At 40.0% G+C, this 18,920-nt stretch overlaps 1 protein-coding gene across 5 annotated transcripts in view; it reads right to left on the bottom strand.

Moving 5' to 3' along the window:
- The window catches only part of myofl (myoferlin like), a 232,813-nt gene that overhangs the window by 25,387 nt on the left and 188,506 nt on the right, over positions 1-18,920 (bottom strand). For all 5 annotated transcript variants that reach the window (XM_041209164.1, XM_041209167.1, XM_041209166.1 and 2 more), the window contains 2 exons: positions 2,249-2,390; positions 1,188-1,287 (listed from right to left, as the gene is read on the bottom strand). In XM_041209164.1, coding sequence (XP_041065098.1) covers positions 1,188-1,287; positions 2,249-2,390 — 242 coding nt within the window. The remainder of the gene's footprint in view (positions 1-1,187; positions 1,288-2,248; positions 2,391-18,920) is intronic.

An 18,920-nucleotide genomic window follows, 5' to 3' on the forward strand; every position in this document is an offset into this window, starting at 1 on the left:
TTGTCATATCTGAGGCAAATCCCAACATCTATCCCACCCACTCCCACTGCTACCCAACCTTGACAGCTTCCCACCCCCTGTCTAACCACTACCAAATATTATGAATCACCTAATTACAACCGAGTACTTCCCAGAGCCTGGGCTGTCTCCCTGCATTACGCGAGTGGCTATATTGCCAAAGTATTACTTGCCAGTAAAGGGAATGTTTCAGAATCATAGAATGATTACACACAGGAGGCCATTGTGTCTGTGCCCACTTTCTGAAAGAGCAACTCCACTTGTCCCACTGCCCACCCTTTTCCCCATGGCCCTGCAAGTAATCTCTTCAAGTCATTATTTAAATCCAGTTTGAAAGCCCTGATTGAATCTGCCTCCCCTACACTCAGGCAGGGCATTCCAGATCCAAACCACTCCGAGTAAAAAAAAAGTTTTTCCTGACTTCACCTCTGGTTCTTTTACCAACCAAGTTAAATGAGTGTCCTTTGGTTCTTCCACAAATGGGAACCGTTTCTCCCTATCTACTCTGTCTGGACACCTCATGATTTCGTACACCTCTGTCAAGTCTTCTCTCAACCTTCTCTTCTCCAAGAAGAACAACCCCAGCTTCACGCCTCCATCCAAGTAACTGAAGCCCATCATCCTGAGCCATCCTTGTAAATTTTTTCTGCATTTTCTTCACATCCATCCCAGAATTGGACACAAACTCCAGTTGAGACCAAAAAAGTCAGATTATGAAAGGCATTATATAAATGCAAGTTTTCTTCTTTCCTTTGACAATATTCCAAGCTATCATGAAGATTTTATATTTATTATCACTATTCCAAAAGCAGCATCTTATGAATTTGCTGTGGACTTTAGCAATGGTAGTGGTAACAAAACTCAACATAAATAAGTAAACAAAATTTATAGTTACACCTTACGAGAGTTCAGCTGGCAGAAACATGTCATGACTAAATACCTTTTGGAAGTTATGTTTACATAAATTTAAAATAGCAAGATATATACCTTTCAAACAAGGACCGTAACAGCATTATTCAACTGCTGCACCAAGGAAAGATTACCTTCAGAAAAACATTTTGACAGCATATTTGCTGCTGCATTAGAAAAGAGGCAATTATGACATCACTTCATTTCAGCCGCAGCAGGTAAACAAACAGGAAGAGGGAAAACTGACAGGGATACCATACCCAAATAGTCATCCATTGAAAACTTGTCATTGTCCCAAATTTGAATCATTAGTTTCGGAGGTGTCCTGACCTCAGTCTTGTCAAGGCTCCAAAAATTTTCCTGGAACAGAAAAAGGCAATGTGGATGACCCATTTCACATTAATATTTACCCCTTTCAGCTTTCACAGGAAGCCATCTGTGAAGGCTTATACTATAGTTTCTGAAAGTGTAGAGGGGACTGTCCAATTGTTCAAAGATATTAGGTGTACTAACACCTTGATTTATCAAAATTGTTTTATTGACACATTCAACTTAATTCTGTCAGATGCATCAATACTTTCCTACATTTGTTATTCTGTAGTAAAATAATTTGAATTTTTTTTTTTGCTAATATAGATTGCACACCCTAACTCTAAACACCTGGTTTAAACACACAAAACCAGCTGTACAGAGTCAAATTAGAAGGAGCTGGGAAGAAAGCTGACAGGAGCACAAAAGTATAGAGGCTACAAGGTCACTCTAATGATGCATTTTTAGGTCCAAAGAAAGGGAGGGGTCAGTTAGATATGACCTCCGGTAGCCCCAACCATGGAATACATTTCTCCATGCAGTAGTATTCCCACAGAACACTGCATAAATAACTGCTCACAGCAAGGGTTATACTCACATGGCTGTTAACTTGAATAGAAGGAATGTACACTTACAAACAAGAGGAAATGGTGCAGGGCAGAGGACAATAGACCTCCCTATGGGAACTTCTTTTCCAACAGGAGGACTGGTTACAAACTAATGTAACTGCCCTGTGAGGAAAGCAGCACTTAGCAACTCCTGTACTTGAACCTGAGCATTCCAGAGAACGTGTGTTAAGCCCATGGATGTGGCTTGGTCCTCTATTGAGCAGAGTTGGCTGAAAATTGAAACAAGATTCTGCCTCAAGTCAGACTTGGACTCTTGGCTCTCCCAAACATATGCCAATTTCCTCCTCCACATGGTGAAGTTGTCGTTAAACATTTAGCAAGATAACTTGGAGGATTTCAGACATTTGGGCTGTAAATGATGGTTTTCTTACACCGAAACCCACCTTCTTAGATACAACACAAAGCTGTTCAGCTGGGAGGTAGTCAAATGGGAAAATAAGTCTCCAGTTGAAATTCCCTTCTCCTCCAAGGGATCTGTAGTGCACATCTGTCTTCTGCTTCTCATCTTCAAGTCCAGCCATCCAGCTGCAAAGAAGTCAAATTAAACCTTGAGATAACATGCAAACAAATGTATGCTGAATAAAAATGTGTTTCAGGAAAAGGGGGCATCCATTAATCACATATCCCAAAAATAACTTTGTTGCCAATCATTCTTCATTCCAAACATCCTCTGCTGGCAGAGAGGATCCCAATTATATACACTTCCAATGTAAAGTCTCACCAACACGGCCACTTCAAACAAATTCAACTAAAAAAAGAGCAGAGAAATAGATACAATAAAACATTAAGGTCATTCATAAGGAGGATTAAAAACATAACCAGGCTGGATCTGACTGGAGCAGGGCGTCGCCAGGTGTGCCCGTTAAGACTTTTTTCTGCACCCTTCAGCTCAAAAGTTTTTGTGCTGTAATTGGTTGGAATGCAGGCTCAGTGCAGAGACACCAACAGTACATCTCTTCAGCCAAATGAGTTTAAAGGATTAAAGAACAAAACCGTAGTGATGGAGGAGGACACATTTAAATAAAATCTAGTACAGAAAGAGAAAAAAAGGGGAACAAAAAACTGGATTGAAATCGGGAGGAGAGACAGAGGGAAAGAAAAACAAAAATTAAAGAGATAAGTTTTAAATCTCAAAGAACAGTTTCCCACCTAAAGCAAGGAATTCCAGTTTAAATTGCTCAGTTTCTAGGCCAGTGAGGTTGGTTGGCATTTCGTTAACAATTATCATGTTGATAAACTGTATTTAATGTCATTAGCTACAAGAATTAAACTTTATTTGTGGCAAGTTTAATGGGCAATTAATGCACAAATTCAGTAAGTTCCTGAAAATAACAGGAGGCCAAGGATGAGATGCTGTTTGACAAATGACAGAGTGATGTAAATCAACCAGCATTTATCTTAATCTCTTAAATTTGCTGCTTTTCACATCAAGATTGGCTTGCATCATTAACAACTTTTTTTAAACAACAACAAGAACATTTTATATACCATGGCAAGTTCCCAATCTAATATACTCCAGTATAGATCTTCAATTTTCTGACCATCTTAATTTACCAGGTAAATAGAGATATCTTCAAATGACCAGCGCTCTTAGCTTCTTTCTGGAATAGATGAACTCCGAGAGCAGAAAAAACAAATGCAAAAGAGCACAAGGCAAAAAGAAGCAAAAAAGAGGAGAAGAGAGAGAGAGAAAAAGAGAGACACGGACACACACATCACACAGTTATTTAGAAATACTTCCCTTCCAGAAGTAACCTATCGTTTACAGTTTTGGCCTTAATTCCAAACATTCAACAGCTGTTGCACTTTTGTTCCTTACATAAGCATTCAATCCAAAAATAAAGCCTGCAGCTCATATTGCATTTTAAGACCTGAATCGTTTTGGGAGCAAGCCTTCCATTCTTAACCTGGAGCAGATATTGTGCAATTCTTTCACTGACACTTGTCCTTGTTCCAGCTTCTTTACATGGTACATGTGAGCTTTAAAGTTTTTCCCCTCTGCTCTTCAAGATGAACTAAAAGCTTTCAGTTTAATTCATATGCACATGACAGAGCCATAAAGATTATAGTGTACAGGAGTTAGGTCTGCAAACATATACTATGTATTATTTGCAATTCAAGGCTTTTCACAATTTGATAAATCAGAGCAACAATTTGGAGTGGGACTAATGTGGTGAAGCAGCTTGTTGGTGAATTAGCACATTATACCCACGATAACACCCGAATGTTGGCTGTGCTGAAGCAAGCAGCAACCATAAAAAGACCATTCCCTCCAACTTTTCAAAGAGAGCAAAGGGAAATTAGAGGGCATACCCCAGACTGCTCATACATTTTAGCAACTAGTTCTGCAGAACACACACGTACAAAGAAGTTTTGCACTGAAATCTGCAAAATAAGAGTAAACTTTGAGATTTGAATTATACTCCAACTGTACATGTAAAATTTAAAAAAATACACCCAGGAATAACTGAACGTATTTGTACAAACTTCTAACTGGCTCATAGCAAATTCCTTTCTTTGCCATTCCAATTGGAGCATTGACTTTATCTTGCATAATATAATTAACCTGACAAGGAGATTAATTCCTTGGTTAAAAAAGCAGAGAAGAATTTGATTAGAGTACTTTGCTGTTCAAGCCATAACATTGCTCAGTCATTTCCATGCTCAGTGAATAAAGTGTGCCAACCAATTTTAACTAGTTTAGCATTCCCAAATTCATAAAAATGTGATGCAAATAAAGATATTTCTTCTTACTTTCAAAACTAATACAAACAGGAATAAAAGCAAAAAGATAACAACAGTTCTGTGGAAGGGTCATGAGGACTCGAAACATCAACTCTTTTCTTCTCCACCGATGCTGCCAGACCTGCTGAGTTTTTCCAGGTAATTCTGTTTTTGTTTTGAATAAAAGCAAAATGCGTATGCTGGAAATCTGAAACAAAAACAGAAAATGCTGGAGAAACTCAGCTGGTCTAACAGCATCTGTGGATTCTTTTCTTTAGCTCTGAAGTCATACAGACTTGAGACATTAATTCTGTTTTTCTCTCCACAGATGCAGTTGGACTCTGAATTTTTTCAGCGTTTTCTGTTTTTGTTACAAACAGGAATAAGTCATTCAGCCCCTTGAGCCTGTTTCATCATTCAACGAGATCATGGCTGGTCCAGACTCTATTTACCTGCCTTCAGCCTATGTTCCTTATAGCCCAAAGCGAATAAAAGCTATCAAATTTCTGCTTTTTGAAATTGGCCTAGCCACAACAACTTAAGGGAGAGCATTCCAGGTTTCCACTACCTGTGTGTGAAGTGCTTCCTAACATCACTCCCGAATGGCCTGGTTCTGACGTTAAAAGTTTTGTTCCCTCATTTTTAATTCTCATCATAAGAGAAATGAGTTTCTATTTACCATGTCAAATCCTTTAACCATCTTAAGCACTTCAATTAGATCACCCCCTTAAATATATAAAAGGAAATACAAGACTAGCCAGTGTAATAGGCCATCAATGTAACCCAGTAATGAACATCACTTGCCCAAAACCTTAATATGAACAAACAGGATTGCAGATTGAATGTTTTTCCGCCCATTAGGTATTACTGGGCAACCAACATAGGTTATTTTTGAACAACACTAATAACTACATTTATACAAAAAGTGGGGATTCTGAGAATCACAGTTCAATACACTGCAGATGAATCAAGTTCATTTTTAAAGATGCACTCTACCTGTCTGAACAGGCAGACATAACATGATATTTTACGAAATCTTTCTTAGACAGTTAAACTTTGCAACTATCCCAAATTCCACACACTTGTTACCTATGGATATGAATAGACAGTGACAAATTGTCAAATCCTGCATAGCCATGCTGGTCACTGTGTGCTGATTGTATAGTTTTAGAAGCATTAGTAACTTAATAGTTTCAAGTTATTACATCCTGTACCAGATGACTGCTCCTTGTGTTTGGGCATAAATTCTAGCCTAGCGTTTCAGATGCACACAAGTGAATTCACCGCTGTCAAACATCCATCATGAACATGCTGCTGTCAAAAGTTTAAGACCACATGTCACCTAGAATTTCTGGGTTGCAAGTCAGAATCTCCAGTATTGAAAAATGCATAAAGAAATTCATTTGCAATGGAATCTTTCTTTTAAAACAAAAGTTTAAATACAGTTCTGTACAGCATATAACACCATCTATCCGCTGTGAAATTGAAGCATAGCAAGATTAGACTTGGATCACTACAAAAATATTCCCTGTATATACCACCATCTGACACTAACCCATGAAAGCACTAGTAAATTTGTTTAAGGTGCAAGCATTTTTAATATTGATAAGTCGATGTGTAACTAAAGGTTGATTAAACCAAATTAAACCACTTCTAAAATGGTAGGTTTAACATTTAAGAATTCTAAATTTCCAGATAAGTTCAAAACACTCATGTTTCCAGTTACTACACAATTGTTTCTCGATAAATAAGTCAAAATAGCAAAAAAAAACAATAGCACCGACAGTACACAAATGTTCTTGTGGTGTAATAAATAGCTGCGTGTGTTACAGTCATCATCCATAACAAGACATGAGAGGTACTATTAGCACTCTAAAGTGTTATATAAATCAAATAGATGCATTAAAAAAAAACCTGTCTGGGGTATCCTCTGTGGCATGCAAACCGCATGAAGATCCCATCTGCTCGGTTGACACTAGTTGAGTTGAAAGCTTTGGCTACCATGTAAGAAGATGATTAAACCTACATCCATCAAGATGAAAGATAATTATTACCTTAGTCAGACACCACCTGTTTCTGCAGCATTCTTGAACTCAAAAGGACATGCTGAAACCTTCCTCTGAAGTTCATGTTTGACAGTTGCTCCAGGCAGTTCTGTTCATACCTATACTACAACTTGCTCATCTACATTTCCAAGGACAACACAATCAAATGTGATGGGGTCTTTCTTATAAAAAATCCTAAATTGAGTACTAAATCCTCTCTTAGGAATGAATCTATAAAAGTCAAAAGAACATAATTTGCATTCTTTCTACATATAAACATCTACACCCTAGGTAAGGGCAAGCCTTTCCTTCACAATTACATTTTTGGAAATACAATTTTGACAATACAATTACAGACAGGTCTTCTAATTGTGCAGCAGTCAGGCTAAGCACTGACATTGCACAGATATGGATCGCTTTCCAATCTCATTTCCCAATGTCAGCACTAAACACTGCAAGATTGGCCATAATCTCGGCCAGAAATCACCATCCGGTTCTGTCCTACTCGCGTTCTGTAAACCAACCCCAGAATGCAATAACCCCAACTTCAAAACAACACATCCTATCGCACCATGTAATTTTTCTCTATTTCCATGGCCATTACTCTTTACTGCCTCTGACAGAAACTGAATTTGAGTTCTAGATTCGAGTGCACTGGAAACTAGCTTGCAATTGTCCAGAAGTTCAAATTGGACAGAGAAATTTCATCCCATCCGTCTTGGCTACGTTCTGTAAGTAGACAGAACAATTTCATTTAAATACTTAAAATATCAATTTGGTTCACATCATGATGTCGGAAGACCAAACAAACCTTCCAAGACAGATAGGATTTTATTTATGGAAACCATAACTGGGAAGTTGGGCAAGGTGTAAACACCTGTGGAACTGGAACTATAGAATAAACAGCACAGAAGGAAGCCATTTGCCCCATCGTGCCTGTACAGCTAACCAATTAGCCTCTCTGCCCTTTCCCCACACCCCTGTAATTTTTTTTTCCTTTCAAGTCATTAATCCAACTCCATTTTGAAAGTTATTGAATCTGGTTCCACTGCCCGTTCACGCTGTGCATTCCAGGTCACAACTGGTGTAAAAAAAAAAAGTTTCCTCATGCCACATCTGCATCTTTTGCCAATCACCTTAAATCTGTGTCCTCTGGTTACTGACTCTTCTGACATTACTTGCTCTTATCAAAATCCTTAAATGGGTTTTGAAGTCTCTACCCACTCTCCTCTTAACTTCTCCAAGGAGAGCAACTCAAATTTCTTGCCAGAGAATTGAAGCCCCTCATCTCTGGAACCATTTTTGGATAATCTCTTCTGTATTCATTTCTAAGGCCTTGACATCCTTCCTAAAGTGTTGTGGCCAAGATTTCACAAGACTCGAGCTGAGGCTTAACCAGAGTTTTTTTTTAAAAAAAGTCTTATCCCACATGCCTTAACAGCTTTCTCAACTTGTCCTGCTACCTTCAATGTTTGGCATAATGCACCCCCAGGTCTCTGGTCCCATGCCCTATTAAATATTGCATAGTTTATATTGCCTGTCCTTATTCTTCCTAGCAAATTCATCACTTCATGCTTCTCTGCATTAAATTTCATCTGCCACGTCTGCACATGTGAAACATGATTTACCTTCAATAAATTCATGCTGACATTCATTTATTAGCTCTTATTTCCAAATACCAATTGTGTCCTGTACTATTGTCTCAAAGTTTCCCCACCACCTACATTAGGCCAACTGGCCTGTAGTTGCAGGGTTTATCCCTTTGCATTTTTTTCTCCCTAAATAAGGTGCAACATTTCCAACACACCTTTACTCTGGCATCACCCCCATAACTGTGGAGGCTTGGGAAAACTGTGGCCAAAGCTTCCACAATTTCACCACTTGCATACCTCAGTAATTTAGAATGCATCTCATTGAGAGGGTAACTTTTCTCCCCAGTAAGTTTTCTGTTTTCTGGAGAGGAAAAGAAACTTTTGAAAAGCTTTATCTTTAAGAATACCATATTTGAGATGCTACACTAACCTTTGCTATAGATAAAAAACACCTACAAAGGCAGCAGGTATTTGTTGGGTTTCCCATGCAGTGTTGGTCGTCAGTAGATTGAGCTATTTATCATCTTCACATGGTCCCTTGACCAAGAGGGCAGTGGAAAATAAATGGATTCCTGCACTTCTGATGGTCATGAATCGCTGGGGGTTTGGATAACCATTGATTGTTGAGTGCCAAGAGTGCACCACTTCACACCATCTTTCTCCAAACCCCCTCCACCACCGCCAACCAGACCTCCCAACCCATAGCCCAGACATTTCAGATTTTTGGATAATCCAGGTCACGCTATTCAGCAGCTACAGTAGCAGTTAGGTGACAAAAGTCAATTACATAAACTTAACCATGTATGGTTTTCCACAAGAGATCAAATGGAGTAAAACATCATTCTAAAGATGGTGAACAAAATGAACCTAAGCTGCTTTTTGGGTAAATGTAATACCTCACCTAGAACCAAGTGGTCTGATTCACTGATTTCAGCAGAGGCAGAAGTAGGTGATGCTATAAATAATCTGTGTCCCCAGGCTAGGGAGAGAAGCAAAGAAGAGAAACGCAAGCAGCTTAAAGGTCCCTGCTCACGATCACCCTCCCGTGACCTCTGCTAAAATAGTACAAGTATATGGATTTTGATTTAAGGCATTTCTCCACTTCGATGCAGTCCTTGGTTGAATAGAAAGCCAGCATTCTTCTTCCTCACAGATAATGGCCACGGCTGAGGTATTGGAATGCCACCGGTGCTTGTGGAATCATGCTTCAGTATCAGTTATTGCCTGTTGGGGGCAGGCAGTGCAGGGAAGTGGGAAAATGGGAAGGAAAACAGAACGAATGATTGCTTCTGCATGACTAGACGATGCAACTGTTGTTTAAAAAGAGAATCCATTTCAAATAGTAAACCAATTGTTTCGAGTTAACTCACAGGATGGGAGAGTCATTTCGTCTAAAGCCTGTACAAAACACCTGAAAAGAATTCCAATTAGTGGAAGATCTGTTCTGGTTTAAGGTTACTTTCTCCAATTTATTACAGAGGAGTAAAGCAGGATGAATGTGCTATCAAAATCCTAGTTTAATATAGGGTATAAAGCAGCAAAATGTGACACTAAATTCCAGTACCAAGCTGCTGATCTTTTTACACTCCCAACCAGGCCACCTTCGCAAGGTATTAGATCTATAGCAAAGCCAGTTTTACATAATTCTGATGTAACAGAAGGAACCAATATAATGACGCACAATTCATCAACACTGCTGCTGTAATACTTCTGATGAGCACATATCCTTGAGTTGACAATCACATCACAAGTAATTTGTGTAGTCTCAACATTACTGGCTGCATATACTGGACAGACCAATTGCTTAGATTTGTGGACTGGCATTATGTAGCTTTTACGTTATCACACACTGCATGCGAGATGCTCTATTTTTGAGGGCTAAGCACTTGAGATGCATTTGACATATTGCCCCATGCAACTGGGAATGCATAAAAGCTCCATTACTAAGCTACTTCTCTTAATGAACTCCAAATAGAGCCAGTCTACTGTATCTCTTGATAACAGTGTTTTCTTGGACATTAATAACACAAGAGATGCACACATGAATGACAGCTATTCAACTTAATTCAAGCAGTGGCTAAGAACACAACTCTAAAACCACAGCAAGTAAATCAAGCAGAATATAAAAAGCACAATGGATTCATTATTGTTGTGCTATCTGAACTTCTAGAATTACATTAGGTTCCTTGAATTCCTTGTTGGAACATTATGTTGTAATGGCCAATTGCATTTAGGTGTGTCATTTGCACTCAAGTGTTGAAAAAGTTTTGTAGGCTCTACTCAACTGAAAACATGCATTTGTTGAAGTACTAAATTGCTTTTGTAAAATATGTATTAATTTCAAGTCCATCTGCAAGTAACAGATTTTAAATTGACTTCCCAATTGTTGGTTGGTGCATTGAGATCAATTTAGTTTTGTACCAAGTGATTTTCACTTGACGTATTCCTGTGATTACTGCAATAATTACAGTTAACCTTGTTACACTATTTTTCATGAAGGCCAGATTATAGTTAACAGGTTGTTTGCGCTCATACAGTTTAAATACAGAGGAATTTAATGAAGGTGACGCCAGGTATGCAGTTGATAACACCCAGTTGTCATTTCCCCCTTGGTCCCATACACCTATACTTGAGAAGGCAGGCAAACATCTTCCCAAAACAGATTAACAATGCAAGGTGTTACAGGAGAGTCAAAGGAGATGCTTGTGGCAGAAACTGTTGAGCTGTTCTTGCCCCAAGGTGATCTCGGAGTAGTATGAGATTGGGACCAAGAAAGAAATATAGCTAGAAGGTGTCAGGCCAAGTTTGGGAATGGATAGCCAGGCTGGATGCTCAACAGGTGCATTCAAGCACATGGCTCACTGACTTACGATTATAGAGATGGTTCCCTGTACAAGGCACTGGATAAAAGAAGATTGGTTGCAATGCCCCTTCAGTATTCAGTCTGTTGATATAGACACAATTAATACATGTAAAATGGTCTCTTCCAGAAAGACAGAAAGTAATCAGTGCTCATGGAATAAAGGTGTAAACAGGTACCACTGCCTTTTGATTGTTTTTACACCCTTCATCATTCTTTTCTGTGCAGAGACTAACAATGTACCTCAGCTCCACTCCTCTGGGTTTACAGAAATGACAATTAAATACAGAAAATGCTGAGAATACTCAGCAGTTCTTGCAGCACTTGTAGAGAAAAAGTTAACAATTTGGATCAGTTCTGATGAACAATCATTGACGTGAAGCATTAAACCTATTTCCCTCTCCACAGATGCTGCCCAGCCTGAGTATTTTCCAGCATTCGGTTTTTATTTCAGAATTCCAGCATCTACAGTATTTTGTTTTTGGATTATAAAAATTACATTCCTTTTGCAGTTGCACGTGCCTGGCAGGTCATACCAGTGCATGCGAACATATTTTCCTGCAGTGCAGAGTGCAGCATTTAACGCAATCCAGGTGAGCTAACGCGTCATAACTACCTGAATTGGGGACACAGCGAGGAATACCTGTTTGAGAAAAGGTGCCACATAAATCTTACCCTAAAATTTACTGAGAGCACAGTCAGACATGGAATTCTGAATTATTAGTGGAAGTTTCGAAGATTAGCAAGTTATGCAGCCAACACAGAAACTGCAAATTTACACACATCACTAAAGTTGTGACATGATCTATATATTTGATAATTTATGAAGTTTTAGCCAAGCTCACACGATGCTGCTTAGAAGTCAGGTTGTGTCTTTGCAAAATAAGGAGGGTGGATAAATACATTTGTCCCTTCAGGCACCATAATTCCATCAACAAGGTTTGGAGGAGATTTTTACCTTTACTGTTCAGCTGTGCATGGTTCAGGATTTAAAGTGAACGAAGTACAAGTTTGAAAAAAATATTAACCTAATTTCCACTTCAACTAAAAATCTGTGTAACAATTATTATTAGCAAAACATTCATGTTTAAAATATGGAATTTTATTTAAACTGCCCATCCGAACCTTGAATGATGGCACAGTCCTTCCAGAGTTTACTCTTTAACATGAATGATAATTAAGACTGCAACTCCAAATCATTTTAAATGTTGCAAATATCAAGATCTACTACCAAGCTTGTCAATTTTCACCCCAGCTGAATTTGGCATCAACTCTGTTACCACACCTGCAGCTATCTGCAAAAGTTAAGCTGCCACAGCTTTGCTTTCAAATTAATCTCAGAAAATGCTGGAGTGCACACTTCCAATTTTAAAAATACAAAATAATTCCAGTTATTTCTAAATTAAAAATAAAACTGGCTTCCCTGGCAGATTTCTTGGTCAGTAATTTTCCATTGACGTCACAAGTTTACAAACCACAAGCGGCAGAATGATCTGTGAATGGCCAGGCTCTGTTAATCAAAACATTGTAGAAATTGTTTGCACAAACACATATTGGCATCAACCAACAATGTGAAAAAATGTCCAAGATGTGCCCTGTTCACAAAAAGTTGAACAATGCAACCATCTCATCGGTTTACACTCACAGCAAGTTGATGGAGGGAGTGATCAATGATGTGATCGAGCAGACCCAACTCATCAATAATCTACTGACTGATGCTCAGTTTGGGTTCCGTCAGAGCCACTTGGCTCCAGACTTGGTCCAAACAGGGACAAAAAGTGGACTTCCAAAAGGAGAGGAGAGTGACTGTGCTCAACATCAAGGCAGCGTTTGGCTGTGTGGCACCAAGGAGCCCCACTGACATTGAAGTCAGTGAAGATCAAGTGGAAAATCCAAGGCTGGAGACATACCCGGCACAAAGGTGCTTGCGGTTGTTGGAGGCCAATAATCTTGGGAGCTAGGACATCACCACAGGAGTTCATCAGGGCAGCATATCCTATGCCCAACTACTTCAATGATCTTTCCTCCAGGTGGTCAGAAGTAGAGCAATTTGCTGAGGAGGGAACAATATTTAGCTCCAATTGCTGTTCCTCAGATAATGAAGCAGCCCATTGCTGCATGTAGCAAACCTGGACACCATTGAGGCTTGGGTTGATAAGTGGAAACACACAAATGGCAAGAAGTTAGGAACTGTGGAGGATCAGAGAGATTTAGGGGCCACAGGAGTCACCAAATAGCTAGTGGACAGGTACAAATAGATGTAAAGGATGCTAAGGAATTTAGGCCTATGAAGGCATAGAGATTGTATTATAAATGCACAAAACCGAGTAGACCACACTTGGGGCACTACATTCAATTCTGGGCACCATACCTCAGGAAGGATATATTGGCTTGGCCTTAAAGGGATGCAGTACAGATTTGCGAGGGTGATACTGGGCCTAAGAGTTAAATTATGTATAGACTAGGTTTGTATTCCAAGATGAAGGTGTGATTGAATTAGGGTGTACAAAATAATTAAAGGAATGGATAGGGTAGATAAATAAATATTTATTCTGAGCAGGGGTGGGGGGAGAAAACTAGCACTAGGCTTTTCAGGAGTGACACCAGGAAGTAATTCACACAAAAAAGGTAATGGAAATCAAGAGCTTCCTGGCAGAGAAAAAACTTGCAGCTGGGGCAAGTGAAAATTTCAAAACTGATATTGCTAGACTTTTGTGAGGTAAGCATTTGAGGGTTATAGAACCAAAGTGGGTAGATGGAGTTAAGATATAGATCAGCCATCATCGAATTGAATGTCAGAACAGGCTTAAACAACTGAATAGCCCACTCCTATTCTGAAGGTTTTATGTACAAGTACCAAGAAATTATTCCCAACTGGACAGTAATCACCTTCCCCATGGCACTCAAATGGTTATAACCACTGAGTCTGTTACCATTAACATTCTGCAGCTTACCAAACATTTCACTGGCACAGCCAAATGTTGTGGCAGTTAGAGCAGGTCAGAGGAAGTGATGCAAGATGTTAGCCCACCACTATGTTCAAGAGGAACTTAGGATAGGAAATAAATGTTGCGCAGACCAGGAACGCTCACATCCCGAGAATGAATTTAAGAAAATTCAGATTCAGCTCAGTTTCTTTCTGATAAAATTTCAGCAATCTTACACAAATTACAAATTTTCATCTATGTATATAGAGCAGATTGAGAGATGGACAAGCCAGTATGAGATATCGTTTATAAGTGATGTCTGCTTCGCAATATAAAAACCCAGCTGATATTTTCTAGATTAACATAACTCAAGGCAGGTTAGGAACAACTGATAGTGGGCCCAAAATGCTCCATAGTGACCAACCTTCCTTTCTCATAAAGGCGAGAGATACATACTTATCTCACCATAGGAATTTGCTCCCTCTCTGCTCCCCAAACTCAAACTCCCTTTTCAACCGAGCGTTGCGAGTCTAATCCCTTAACAGTCCATCCCTACTCCCTCACAAGGCATTTGTGTGTTTTCTTCTATTTTCCATGCTGAAATTTATTAAAAAAGGGCAAAACACAGTCCAATATTTTCCCTTAAACTAACCCAAAACATGAACATCGATATTGAATACAAATAAATGTTGTTCTGAACAAGGCAGCTTCCCTTAATATAGCAGTGACTTAAATCCAGCCAACTGAAAACCGGACATTTTTTTTTAAAGCTGCCATGCAGGAATTTTAATTCTTACTAAATGAGTAAAATAATTTATTGGCTTGTTCAGCTAGGTGCCACATTGGTGCCCTGGGCTAGTTATGGGCTTGGTGTGTCAGTGTTTTTCCACGTGCTGAGTGGCTGAAGCAACCTTTGACCCCATCCAACCTGGCTTGGCCTGATCTGCCCAACCAGAAAAGCGGCAAGATTCAAAATCCAGCACGGACTCAGTCCCGAGGTTGCTGGTTTTTGAGACAATGTACCAGCACCAACACAAAAGCAAATTACAGTGAAAGCTGGAAATCCAAATAAAAGCAGATGCTGCCTCAAAGCGGTCATTGAGCTGAATCATTAACTCTGCTTCTCTTTCCATAGATGCGGCCAGACCTGAATGGTCTCAGCATTTTGTGTTTTCATTTCACTTCATATTATCAATTTTTTTTCTGTCCTCCACTTTTCCTCTGATACTCCTTGCTAATTTTTATTTTCCCCTTTCGCTCCCTCATTGAGCAGGACAACAGCTATCCCAGTCAGCAGGCCACTGAGAAATCGTACAGAGCAAGAGGGAGCTGTGGTGTCAGGCTTTTTGCAACACTTTTCCAGTGTTACATGAATAATCAGTCCTGCTGGCAATTAAAAAAAAAAACAAAATCGATATGTAATGCACGCCCTACCCCCAAGATATGCTGACTTCTGTTGTGCTCTTTTATGCTATGACCTAAAGTTATAGTTTATTAAGTGATTGCACTGAATGATGCTGGTACATTCAAAAAGTTGTATTCTATTTACCTGGGCTGCCTCATTCATGGCAGGTGATAACTGACATGAGCAACAGCTATAAAAAGCCTAAGATAAAAGCAAAATACTGCAGATGCTGGAAATCTGAAACAAAAATCTGAAAAAAGGGTCATATGGATTTGAAATGTTAACTCTGCTTCTCTCCACAGATGCTGCAAGACCTACTGAGTTTTTCCTGCATTTTCTGTTTTTGCTGCTATAAAAAGCCTCTTGGATTCAAATAACAGGCACCTGAAATTCAGGTTGAAAACAAAAACAGAAACAGAAATACCTGGAAAAACTCAGCAGGTCTGGCAGCATCGGCGGAGGAGAGCACAGTTGACGTTTCAAGTCCTCATGACCCTTCAAAAGAACTAAGTAAAAATAGGAAAGGGGTGAAATATAAGCTGGTTTGGGTGGGGGGGGGGCGTTGTTGGGACAAGCAGCCAGTAATAGGTGGAGATAACCAAAAGATGTCACAGACAAAAGAACAAAGCGGTGTTGATGGTGGTGATATTATCGAAAGGAATGTGCTAATTCAGAGTAGAAGGCAGGATAGACAAGGTACAGATAGCTCTAGCCGGGGTGGGGGAATACTAAAAGGTAGAGATAAACAATGGGTGGAAATGCATTTAAAAAAAAATAGGTGGGAAAAGAAAAATCTATATAAATTATTGGAAAAAACAAAAGGGAGGGGGAAGAAATGGAAAGGGGGTGTGGATGGAGGAGAGAGTTCAAGATCTAAAATTGTTGAACTCAATATTCAGTCCGGAAGGCTGTAAAGTGCCTAGTCAGAAGATGAGGTGCTGTTCCTCCAGTTTGCATTGAGCTTCACTGGAACAATGCAGCAAGCCAAGTGGGCATGAGAGCAGGGTGGAGTGTTGAAATGGCAAGCAATAGGGAGGTCTGGTTATGCTTGCGGACAGACCGAAGGTGTTCTGCAAAGCGGTCACCCAGTCTGCGTTTGGTCTCTCCAATGTAGAGGAAACCGCATTGGGAGCAACAAATGCAGCAGACTAAGTTGAGGGAAGTGCAAGTGAAAAGCTGCTTCACTTGAAAGGAGTGTTTGGGCCCTTGGATGGTGAGGAGAGAGGAAGTGAAGGGGCAGGTGTTGCATCTTCTGCTGTTGCATGGGAAGGTGCCGTGGGAGGGGTTTGAGGAGTAGGGGGTGATGGAGGAGCGGACTAGGGTGTGCCGGAGGTAACGATCCCTACGGCATGTCACCGGGGGGTGGGTGAAGGGAAGATGTGTTTGGTGGTGGCATCATGCTGGAGTTGGTGGAAATGGCAGAGGATGATCCTCTGAATGCAGAGGCTGGTGGGGTGATAAGTGAGGAGAGGAGGGACCCTATCATGTTTCTGGGAGGGAGGAGAAGGCGTGAGGGTGGATGCGCGGAAGATGGGCCGGACACAGTTGAGCGCCGTCAACCACCGTGGGTGGAAAACCTCAGTTAAACCTCGGAAATTCAGGTTGATTGCCTGAGGGAACACTGCAGGAGATTTAGGCACTGTAAAAGCTGTATGGGTGTGTTTAATAATTATAAATGAATGTTGTTCATTTTTGTGTTTTTTACAAAGTAGATTTTCTTTTGTACTTTAGTCTCAAGTTATTGCCAAAAGAATGCTGACTTCATTATTTGTTAGTCCTCTTGTGTTATATTGGATAGTATTTGTGGGGTTGATACTTGACAGTTTTTTTAAAGCTCCTTTTTTAAGCTACCATTTGTTCCTGTTTTATAACTAGGTCACAAACACAAGAGGGGGGGAGTGCAGTTTGACAAATACTCTGATATTTCTGTAAAAAAAATTGCATAGATCTTCGTAGTATTGCTCGCAGGAAGTTGGCAGTGTGCAGTGAGGAATGTTCAACAGAAATTAAGTGTGACAATTACATGGGCTATTTCGATTCAATCTTTGTAACAGATAAAGTACTCACATCGGTTTCTATGGATAAAAGTTTCAATCATAGTTATTAGCCCACAGAAACTAACACAAGTAGCTGGTATTTTCAGGATGCTTACATTTGTAAAAAAATAAGCCTCATCTCTTTAAACCATTCACCAGCCTATGAATAAGCCTTCAAAGTATTTACAAATGGTCTTATTGAGTGCAACCTGCAAACTGTGGCTTGTTCCAGTAAACTCCCAGCCCTGCAGCATGTGAAACTGGATAGGACACGGACTGTCGATGTTGCTTGTGACTTGTCCTGGGGAAGCCTCCAATATGGTGGTTGGGGTGGGGGGGGGGGGGGTCAAACAGAGTTCACTGAACTGATGAACCAACACAATATCAGCTTTCTCAAGGTACTCCTTTCACTTACCTCCAATCCCTGCTCGTTATTAAACTGATGGCTTACACTAAGTAAATAAAAGAACATCTTCCCCTGCCAAATGACCCAGACAAGGTCCCGTATGCAAGATACTGCCGACAAAAACTCTGAGCTGAGCTGATTTAGACTGTTGTGCTGCAACAAGTACGAATAGGAGTTCAAAAGTTCAGATGAACCATGAACTCTGCCATTTCACAGCAGGCAATTCTACAAAAATAGCCAAAAAGGGAAAAGTAGCTAAGGTCCCTCAGGGAGTGATGAAACTTTTGTAGGGTACAGAAGTAGGTTTGTCGAAAAAGTGTCTTTCCTCGCAGGGAGTGGGGGAGGGAGGCACAATAAGAGATAAACTAACTATTGGAGAGCTATGGGCTATTAGGGTAAAGTTACTGCTGTTTAGTCCTTACATAGGTTTGATCTGACTTTCGAAACTTCCTGCCACATGCTCAGTAAATCTGTCCAAAGTTATCCAAAAGAGAGAATTCGAAGAGGGTTTGTATTTCTGCTCCTGTCTTCTCATGACTGCAGCAGCATTCCTCTCTGCCAGGAACTTAGTGGAAAAATCAAAACAAATGGGTCATGACTTTCTGTATTTGTTTAAAGCTGAGCTGCGTGTCATCCTGCAATGTGGTCTTGGCCCCAACTATGCAAAACAGTACAAAACATAACTAGGTTGGGAATGATGAATATGTGTTGCATGTGCCTTTCACATCTGTGTTATCAAGGAAATTACTCATTCAGGTTTTCAAAGAAACGAAAACACACACATTGACATCTTACTAATGCCAAGACCGGCAGCTACAGTAACCCAGTAGAACAAAATCCTGCATGACAAGCAGCCTAGAACCAATTTGTCAGTTATTAGACACAATTTACCATACTGGTGCCCCTCACAAATAACATTTGCTTAGCAAAATCCTTCAGGATTTTGAAAAGGCTTCAGGGAATTGAGATACTACAGTTACAAGCTACAAAAAGACTGCTTTTGATTAGATCCCAACAGGCTTCAAGTCCAGAGAGAGATAGGCTATTCAAACAAGTGAGC

Source organism: Carcharodon carcharias, chromosome 17 (genome assembly GCF_017639515.1).
Source record: "Carcharodon carcharias isolate sCarCar2 chromosome 17, sCarCar2.pri, whole genome shotgun sequence".
NCBI classification, from domain to species: domain Eukaryota; kingdom Metazoa; phylum Chordata; class Chondrichthyes; order Lamniformes; family Lamnidae; genus Carcharodon; species Carcharodon carcharias.